We start from the raw sequence: 10,312 nt of genomic DNA, 5'->3' as shown, positions 1-10,312 counted from the left end.
ACTCTGTGGTTTTATATAAGATATAATAACTTTGGATGGTATCAAATGCTACTCCTACTCAGAATTAGACCCATTGAAATTAATAGACATGACTTAACTTAGGGTTATTCATTTCAGTGGGAGGAGTTCAATACTGTATAGCGCTATGGCAATTGTTCTGTCAGCGCAAAAACAATTCAGGTTGCCAGACAGACGATCCCCATCTCCTCTTCCATGCTTTTCTCAGGGTTCTCTTCACACTATCCCAAGCCAATTGCATAGAAGTGGGGGAAATCCCATTGCTCTTGCAGAAGTCCTTGCATAGGTTTCCACAAGAATGACGCACTAGTTGAAACCTGCACACGGAATCTACTGAATACAACTCCATCTCTCCACAGTCTACTTGACACAAGAAATAGGAGCCCTATTCACTTGTTCCTCCTGTGTGTAGGAACCAGGGCTTTTTCAGCCGGAACTCACGGGAACTCAGTTGGGTGCCATTGCCATTATAAGAGAACAAGGGTGAGTTCATGGAGAGTTCCGGCACCTCTTTTTCTAGAAAAATAGCACTTGTAAGAACCATACAAAAGAGGTGAGCAGGATCTCATTTGTCTAGCCCAGCTGCTCCCAATATTACCATGGCCAACTGTCTGTGCTGAAAGAAAAGGAGATGCGCAAACACTTGTACACACATAGATTCTCCACGTTTGGAAATCTCAATCGTGCAGTTCTTGAACTTGTGGAAAGCCTGAACATACATCTAGCAGTACAGATATAGGATCACCTTTCAAACATTGTGCAAACAACTTTAGTTGTTAAAGACATTACTCTAGTCCATGCACACCTTTGATCTATCACGCTTGTTAAAGCCCAAGCTTAAAAATGGGACACATGCAAACACTAGCCATGACAAATGATGTCAGCCACAAGTGGAAGTGTTTTGAGTCCTGAGAAATCTGGAAAGGCTACTCTTCAGCTTTTTACTCACTTCTTGTAATACCTGATTATCCGGATTAATGATTGCTGAGCTGAACATCCTGCCTCACCGAATTAGTTTCCTCTCATTTGTGTTATAAGCATAAAAATCAGTATAATACAGAACACGCACAATAGCAGTCTGTTCTTTCTTTTAAGATATATCTCACAGACCCATGATATCTAGAGTGAATTGGGATAGCCCTTTGCAGTTGCTCAGTTCAAGTTGTTACATCTGGATAATTATGCTGTAAACTGCCCTGTGATCTTTGGATGAAGGGCAGTATATAAACTTAATGAATAATAAAATAAAATAATAATTGTCTGAAATCAGCAAATTAAAATTTTGTATTACACCATTTAGCTCCACAATGGAGCTTCCAAATTAGCTAACTTTAATAAAGAAAAAACACAAACAGAAAAAAGTGAAAAAGTAGAGAGCAACCACCAACAGCAAATACTGAAACCAACAAGCATCTAAATAAGAAATATTTTTATTGACACTGGAATGTGCCAATTACACATTATAAATCAAGAGGGAATAGCTAGAATTCTCATAGGGAGCATTTCATAGTCCACATCTGATGTCATATTATGTCCAGTGTGGAGTAGATGGGCTGGATTTGAGGACTTTTGGTGCTAAATTGATGTTAAATATATATGCATTTGGGGGGACAAAAATCCAGGCCTTTTCACCAAAATTTGAACAATGATACATACAGACCACCCCAAACACTGAAGATACCCCCAGTGGTGACACCCCATTTGTGGAATGGCCTCCCTCTTGGGATATGACTGCTGCCATCTCTTCTTTGGTTTTGTTCCCAGCAAAGTGAAGATATATTTATTTGCTCAGGCATTTGTGAAGTATTACTATCCAGACTGTGTTAAGATATAATTATTTCTGTGGTAGCTCTCGGTATTGATATGTTAACTGCTCTTGTTTTATGGTATTATTAAGGTTTTTAAATGTTTTATTGTACCCTAACCATAGATCATTTATGATTAAGGGTGGGCTAGAAATAATAAAAGAAACAAATACTTTTATTCTCATCACCTGATGACGTACTTGGGTGGAAATGCTATGCCACTTACCTGGGAACAAACCCCGTTGAACTAAATGCTAATTAACTTCAGAGTAAATTTGCACAGGATTGCTCTGTTAGTGTTGCCTACTTTTATTACTGCCTTTTTTATATCATACTTTTCAGAGACATTGTTTCTTCCTTTACATCTGTATCAGCCTAGCAATATTGGCTTTGATCTAAATATGAGCCATTGGGCCTTAATACAATATTGAACGCGGGACGCGGGTGGCGCTGTGGGTAAAACCTCAGTGCCTAGGACTTGCCGATCGTATGGTCGGCGGTTCGAATCCCCGCGGCGGGATGAGCTCCTGTCTTTCGGTCCCAGCTCCTGCCTACCTAGCAGTTCGAAAGCACCCCTAAGTGCAAGAAGATAAATAGGTACCGCTTTATAGCGGGAAGGTAAATGGCGTTTCCGTGTGCTGCGCTGGTGCTGGCTCGCTAGAGCAGCTTCGTCACGCTGGCCACGTGACCCGGAAGTGTCTTCGGACGGCACTGGCCCCCGGCCTCTTAAGTGAGATGAGCGCACAACCCTACAGTTGGACACGACTGGCCCGTACGGGCAGGGGTACATTTACCTTTTACCTTTACAATATTGAAATAGCAATAGCAATGTTATAGTGCCACAAATATTGGCCTACCTTCAGTGCCTCTCACTGTTAATATTAATATAAATAACACCCAAGCCTCCCAGAAAATGGCAGTAGTCACTAAGTGAAAAACTTCAAATGTTTTATTTCTACCAAGTCTCATGCTATATGGAGTTTTCACTAAAGTGGTTTTCATCTCGAAGTGAGGCATCGTGATGCAAGCTTGCTGCAATGGAGACAATACTCAGACAATAAACAATTAAAAAACGTGTTTGTGAGCCTAGGGAACAAGAGAATCTGTTGAATATCAATACCTAAAAATAAAAAGTGGCCTTCTGTAAACCAGTAGAACTGTACCACCAGAAACCCAAATGGAATTTACTGTTTCTGACTTATTTTTTTGCCAGCAGGGGGAGACTTGCCTCCCTCGTAAGATGAGGGAGTTCCAGCTGCTCACCTCAATTTCCTTTGCTCAAGGTCCTCAGGAAAATTGGTTCCCTCCATCATGGGCTGAGTTCTAGCTACTTGACCTATTCCCATGCCTCAGAGGTCTGGTGATCAAAGGGAAACACCAGGGAAGACCAAGGAGGGCAGGTAATGTTGCTTGGATAATCATGGCACCATATGAGGACACCATGTTACTTATACAAAAAGCAAAAAAAAGAAGCTATCTTTGCCTATAAGACAAATTCCAAAGGCCTATCAAAAGGTCACAAAATAGTGTGCAAGCCTTTTGGTTCTCCAGCTTTTGTTATGTTGTCATTATGTATATTTTTCATGTTGAAAGCCGCCTTGAGCATGGCTTGAACTATGGAAAGGCAGCATACAAATAGAATTATGTATGTATGCATGTATGTGCTGTTTTATCAAGTTACCGGTAAATGGTAAACAAAGCATGGTGGTGAAGCCATCTGTCTGCATGTGGGAGGATGAGAAGACGTAGCAGACATTCAAACAAGGCTCTATTGGGTGTTGTGCAGGTTTCAGGTTATACCAGTCTATCGGAAATTTAAAAACAGAATGGTCAATTCCCCACGTCTGGAAATACAAAAATAGCTGTTATCCTGCAATGTCTATTTATGTTTCTGATGCTACACTTGAGTGTGATTGTATTGTGGAAGTCCTTTGCAAGCTGCTTTGAGAGCCTCTCAGGGTCTCAGCAGGATGTAACTTCTCTGAATAAACACATTTCTTCCCATCCTCCTTTTATATAATAGATTAAAATAAAGCATCCTTCCACTATGATATCACTCATAATCAATACACGTATATTGATTAGAGTAATTCCTGACTTTAAAGGCACTTATTTTGTTTTATTAAGTCTCACCCTGCCTACAAAGGGCTCAGAGCAGCTTATATATAATTCCCAACAGGCTCTCACCTGGACAGCTTCCAAGGATACAGATTCATCAGAAATGCATCACTGCATGTGCCAACAGACCATTCTCTGAGCTGACAATGGAACATGCTCCTTTGGATACGATTAGTGTAGGAAGCATAATAAAAGAAATATGTGTCTCGGGTGACTTTCTACGTTCTTGTGTTGACTCTTTGTTCACTGCTCTTTAAAAAAAAGAGAGAGAGAGATGGGTCATGCAGATGACTTCTTTGCCAAAGGTAAACAATTTCAGTGGAAAACCTGCTCTTGCCCCATTTCTGTTTGCATGCACCTCTGGAAGAGGTGCACAAGTGTCTTCAGAGCATAGCATTACAGAAGCCAGCTGAATGGGAGGGGCTGGAAAGAGATCTAGAACAGTGATGGCCAGCTGCTTCATTCTAATTTGTGGGATGCTTTTTTGACCAAGGGGCTCAGAGTATGAGTATCACATATGCACTTTATAAAACCAACGTATATAAAGCAGGGAGGTGAGAGAGAGAGCACAAAAGGAAACTAACAGGGGAGGGGAGAAGGAAAACAGCATGAAAGCAGAGCCAAGTAGTGGGATCATGGATGCTGCTTCCTTGCATGTAGTCCTGAAAGCTGGACAAATAATCTCATAGGCCAGCTGCTGCCTTCAAGCTGCTTGTGGGTCATTCTTGCCCTAGACTATTCCCTTGCACTGTGTCAGGATTCTCTTTCAATGCACACGAGAAGCCAAAATTATTAAACTGGGAAAACAAGATTAATAAAACCCCATTTTAATTGCTTAAGCATGTTACCAGTGCTTGAAAAAGTGACAACTCCTTCCTTTTTCCTGCATAAGTAATGAACTAACTGAAAGAAACCATGCATCTGTTTAAAATAAAATACATCTCAGATTTCTCACTCTCCTTTTATAAAGAAAGCAACAGACTAGAGGGCAAGGGAAGCAGCTATGCCATTCTTTCAATTTGTTTTGGATTTTTTAAAAAAACAAATTGTTGTAAAACCTGGTAAGCTCCCTTTACTGGTATATTTTCTCATTGATAAGGCTTTTAGACCAGCAGGTGTGTTTGATTTAAATCAGAATCTTAATAGATTATTGGTGCTGTATCAAGCATCTGAGAAGAAATGGCTTGCACTTTCCCTTAAAATTCACATTTTGATTTCTCCCATCCATGCACAGCAACAAGCTGAAGCTTAGAATACAATTTTTTTTTGTGAATGGAAGAGAGGAAAGCTTCTTGACACAATAAGGGATTGATATGGCCCACTAGGTAGAGCATTGACCTTGGACCCACATACAAAGGTCATGCTACCCAGAGAATGACTGCATAGCCTTAAGCATCTTCATCTTCCATCTGTACAACAGGAACAACACAGGGCTTTTTACCCTTAAATATTACGAGTCCAAAGGCATTAAACGTGATTTGTGCGTTATAATTGGTAACTGTGCTGCATCACCATAATAGCCACTTAGCAAGTGACATGATTTTAAATTAACGGGAAAACATCTGCATCGGTAGAAGCAGGTGCAAGTAATGCATACTAACCTTCTCAGTGCCCAAAAGTATAATTCCTTCCTGTTTTTTAGATTTCATAATTAGCTATAAAATCTTTATTGCACTCTATTTTTATACAATATTGTAAAAGCTTGAATAAAAGTTTCAAACTTCATTTCAGTAGGGTTCATAATGAGCCCTATAAATCAAAAGAAGAAAATTCCTGAAATGCTAAAAAATAAAAGCCTGACCAAACCAAGCACAAGAACACTTTCCAACAGTGCAATCTCTACTCAGAAGTAAATCCTACTGAATTCAACTGGGCTTACTCCCAGGTAAGTGTGCCTAAGACTGCAATCCTATACACAAACCCGATGAAACTTAGTGAAATGTAGTTCTCTAAAAATGTATAAGACAGAGCTATAAACCTGTTGAAAATTATTCAATGTTATGCAGGATTCATATTATTGTTTATTTTTCAAGGTCCATCACATGAAATTTGGTAGTCTCCTTTGGTCCTGTAAAAAGTCGCACAATCCATTAAAAACGGAAGGCATATGTGCTTTAAGGTTATCTTCCCTCTAAAAGGAAAGTTACAAAGAATAAACAATATGAATATTGATTTCCCCCACCCTCAATAAAGCATAGCCTAAAGTTCAAACAAGTAAACTCTAAAATCACTTGCAGTGGCAGACACTTTACTGGCTATCAAAACACTATACTTCATAGTCTGTAACTACCACAGCAAGAAAATCAAAGAGAATTTTTGAACATACAATCTAATTAAATAGTTTATTTGCTATAGTGACTTTTGCTATTGAATCCCCACCAAATCTATTACCAGGAATATCTACACATAAAGTTTCAGTTCCACATTTATTGATTGTAGTTAGACACAGACAATTCCAGTCCCATTTTCTATTTTTGTGTAATGGGAAAAGAGTTTTGGTCCATTAACTCTCCCACTTTCTCCTGCAGGAAGTAAACCATCTCAGCTAACACAAAGACATGTGTTTCATCCAAGTCTTGTATGATGAACTTCTTCCCCAGGGCATTTGATTCATCCAAGTACAGCAGAAACTGCTTCATGGCTGGGTCACTGTGGAGGCACAAATAAAATGGTCACATCACATGATACTTTAACTGAATTAAATTTACACTCTTTTGGAATAACTGAACTATAAGGTAGCTCAGGAGTACGTTTGCAGGACTGGTTTGTTACTTACCTCTGTAGTCATGGAAACTGGATGGTCTTCAGAAGCATTACTGAAATCCCCAGAGTGCTCTAAAGTTATTACATAGCTGGTGAGCTTCAGAAAAAGAAATTGGGAGTGCTGCAGTTAAGACCCCCTTTGAAAGCTAGGAGTCTGAGCAGCTCTTTGAGCTTAACCTATCAAAATACAACTAAAATTCAGTCAAGCTGTTTATAATGTAAAAATCTGGCCTTCAAATAGGCTGAGCTGGACAGGGAACACAATCATAGAGCTATGGTAGTTGTATTATCATATGGCTATGGTAGTAGGAATGATAGCTGTATTACAAGCAACAATACTTTTCAACTAGAGGGGAAAGGAAATGTGGTATAACACACAAAAATTAAAGCATAACGTATTGCAGGGTTGTTCAACAATTTGAAGTAAGATATTTATTTTGTATCTCAAGAGTCTTGGATTTAGGAAAGGCTATGCCACTTTTTCGAGTCTCGTACTTTTATTCATACTCCATGCCAATGATTTCATTCAGGAATTATAATAACCACTTTCATTCATTATTGTTTATGAAATTTGTCCATCGCTTTAGCTTAGCCAGGGCAACCCAAAGCAACTTTCAACCAAACAAACCCTCCTGCCAATAAATACATTAAAATCAAGAGGAAAATGAAATACACTTAAAACATTCTGCTCACTTAAAAAGGCCAGATAGTTAAAAAACAAAGGCCAGGTTATAAAGGAAAGTTTTTGCCTGGCTCATAAAGATATATAATGAAGGTGCTTGGTGAACCTCCCTGATGAGAGCATTCCACAAACAAGGAGCCACCACAGAAAAGGCCTGTTCTCATGTTGCCACACTTTGGACCTCTCACAGAAGAGGCACCCAAAGAAGGGCCTAAGATGACAATCACATGGTCCAGGTTGATTCATAGGGGGAGAGGTGGTCCTTGAAGTATTGCTGTCCCAAGCCATTTAAGGCTTTATAGGTCAAAGCCAGCACTTTGAATTGGGCCCAGAAACTGATTGACAGTTAGTGCAGTTGGGCCAGGATTAAATGGTCTTGCCCCAGTGAACAACCTGGCTGCTGGATTCTGCACCAGCTGAAGTTTCTGAACCATCTTCAGAGGCAGCCCCACATATAATGTGCTACTTACCATTCTATAAGTATTCCTTTCAAAACATTCACCATCTTCACAAAAGGTATTCAGACTCCTAAAGAAACCGATAAATAAAAAAGGAGTAAAAATATATGTGTGACACAGTTTATAGGAGAATAAATTTTACTGAAGTTTTAAGGCTTCAGTCCCGCAACCCCAGAGTTGGCCACGACTGGACCTAATGGTCAGGGGTCCCTTTACCTTTAGATATGGAGGAATTCAGGAAAAGAAGCCTCATTGAAACCAGTTAGGTATTTTGCATGCACAGAATTGCATTCTCAATCACCTTACAACAAGTAAAAAAAAGTTGCTAACATTACGCATTACTGGCTGTTAAGAGAAGTTGCTGAATTACAACTTATTACTAAACTGAAAACTAGGGAGAGACCTGGTCTGAATAGAGATATTAGATTCTTGTCTCATTACATATGCTAAAGCTATTTTTGGTCATCTGCATACTATCCCTTGCTTTTTCCTGTAGGACTAATTGCAGTCGTTAACAGTTGTCAACAGGTTTACTATACCCATTGAGTCAATCACCCATTTCCTACTACCCTTCTGAGAAAAACCCCACCCCACCCTCCCACTATATACTGTTACGTGTGGCAAACCTGGAAGTATTTTACCGGGTTTCACTGCACGCGCATGTGGAAACCTCGGGATCCGACAGGACCTCCGGAATGGATCCCGTCCACAACCAAAGGTACCATGGGATAAGGGTCTAGTGACTTCTGTTTCAGTGTATCTGAAGAAGTGTGCATGCACAGAAAAGCTTAGTTGGTCTCTAAGGTGCTACTGGACAATTTTAAAATTTATTTATTTATTTCATTACGCGTTAACAAAATTCTGAATGCATACCAGTATTTAAGCACGTACTAGCACTCAACATAGAATCACAGAATTGTAGAGTTCGGAAGGCCCATCAGGGTCATCTAGTCTAACCCCATGCCGTGGAATCTGTGGCCCAACGTGGGGCTCCCAACCCACAACCCTGAGATTTAGAGTCTCATACTCTATGTAAGTAAAAAGTAATATTTTCAAGAAAGAAAGGGGGGGGAGCTATCATTCATTGAGCTAGAGGCTGTCAGGTTTAGAATCAGGTGGCGCGGACAAAGCTGCCTTAACCCATTCGCACATTTCAGCGTTGGCCACCAGGCATCACATCAACCTTTCTCTACACACAACACAACAAGAGGCTACGCGAGGCAGGAAGAGGGAAACTGAGGGGCGCGAGGACAGCTACTCTGGCCGAGGGAAAGCGCTGGCCCTGGCGGCGAACACGACAAACAAGGGGAATTGCGGGGGGGGGGGAGAGAAACACCCTCTTACGTTTCACACAACCGGCAGCATCCCCTCGGAGGCGGAAAAATAAACCAAGGTCTCGCCTCTCCAGCAAACCGGAAGAGGCGTGCGCAGTTGAAGCCGCCGAGCTCCCGCCCACCACCCCACCCCCCCGCGCGCGCGCGTCTTGGCTCGCCGTGGGATTGGCTGGAATCTGCCGGCGGCGGCTGCCGCGCGCGTGCGTGGGGGGGGGGCTGTGGGCGGACGCGGCGCCCACCCCAGAGAGCGTAGGCGGCGCCGAGAGCGTCTCTGTTCGTTGAGAGCTGGGAATGGGCAGATGGGCAGGTAGGCGGGGGCGCGAGGAGGCTGGAGCTCATGGGCGGCCGCGGGGATGCGGTGCTGAAGCCGGCGCTCCGGAAGGCAGGTGAGGCTGCGGGGGGCGGACTTAGCGCTGTGGGAGGTCACACGCGGCTTTAGCACAGCTTTCCCCCGGTCTCAGGCCCGCCTGCCTGCCGCCGCCGCTGCTGCTTCGGGCGGTGGCGAATGCTTTTCGTCGTGTTGGCGGGGCGTCTAAGCCCTCAGCCCTGTGCGCCCTCCTTTGGAAGTAAAGCTCCCCTCGCCCTCTTTTGCCCTTAGGGGTTTCATTCCGACGGAAACGTGCCTGCATGCATGGATGGAAGGGCTCTTTGGAGAGACGCTTCCCTTCCATTCCGAATTAAAACCTTTCTCCTCCCTTAATGTCGTCACTCATAAATTCGAAGTTAGTCATCGCCCCCACAGCCGCCAGGCTTGGATGTGTTGCTCCGGAACCTTCGCTGCGGAGCAAGTTAACGCGGTTATAACATAAGCCACTTTACTGAAGCGTCGCGTTTAGGCGGTTTAGGCCATTTTTGTAAGGGGTGCTTTAATTGGCTTAGATAGACACACGATCAGTTTCAAGTGGGCTCTTTAGCTGTATGCCGTCCTTGCAACAGTCGCGGGTGGTGCATTCCGGATTGCATCGTTCTCACTGAGTCACTCGTGCAAACGCACAGGCAGGCCCATCCCCACCCACATGTGCCTCCTTAAATACTAAGATTTGCAGTGAAGGCTTTTTTATGAGTTGAGGGTTGGGTGGGAGGAAGGAGGCTGCATGCAAGAGCATTCCAACTACTGGATCCAAGCAAGTGTTA

General features: G+C 42.4%; 2 protein-coding genes across 9 annotated transcripts in view; one reads left to right on the top strand and one right to left on the bottom strand.

Moving 5' to 3' along the window:
- Nucleotides 1-5,939: 5,939 nt before the first annotated feature.
- Nucleotides 5,940-9,311, bottom strand: GTF2H5 (general transcription factor IIH subunit 5). The gene is made up of 3 exons (XM_083605830.1): nt 9,189-9,311; nt 7,857-7,914; nt 5,940-6,590 (listed from the first exon to the last, which is right to left on the bottom strand). The coding sequence occupies exons 2-3, from the start codon at nt 7,889-7,891 to the stop codon at nt 6,410-6,412; spliced, it is 216 nt and encodes a 71-aa protein (XP_083461956.1). The 5' UTR covers nt 7,892-7,914; nt 9,189-9,311; the 3' UTR covers nt 5,940-6,409.
- The window catches only part of SERAC1 (serine active site containing 1), a 25,312-nt gene continuing 24,293 nt past the window's right edge, over nt 9,294-10,312 (top strand). For 3 of the 8 annotated variants that reach the window (XR_014546164.1, XR_014546165.1, XM_083605803.1), the window contains exon 1: nt 9,362-9,564. Coding sequence is in view for 2 of the 8 variants with exons in the window: in XM_083605803.1 (XP_083461929.1) it covers nt 9,470-9,564 (95 nt within the window). In the remaining 6 variants the exon portion in view is untranslated. Of the gene's footprint in view, nt 9,565-10,312 lie in introns of all 8 variants that reach the window. The other 5 variants (XM_083605804.1, XM_083605805.1, XM_083605806.1 and 2 more) reach the window with 5 other exon arrangements.

Source organism: Podarcis filfolensis, assembly GCF_964270895.1.
Source record: "Podarcis filfolensis genome assembly, chromosome: 3".
NCBI lineage: Eukaryota > Metazoa > Chordata > Lepidosauria > Squamata > Lacertidae > Podarcis > Podarcis filfolensis.
This window is presented reverse-complemented; position numbering and strand designations above follow the sequence as displayed.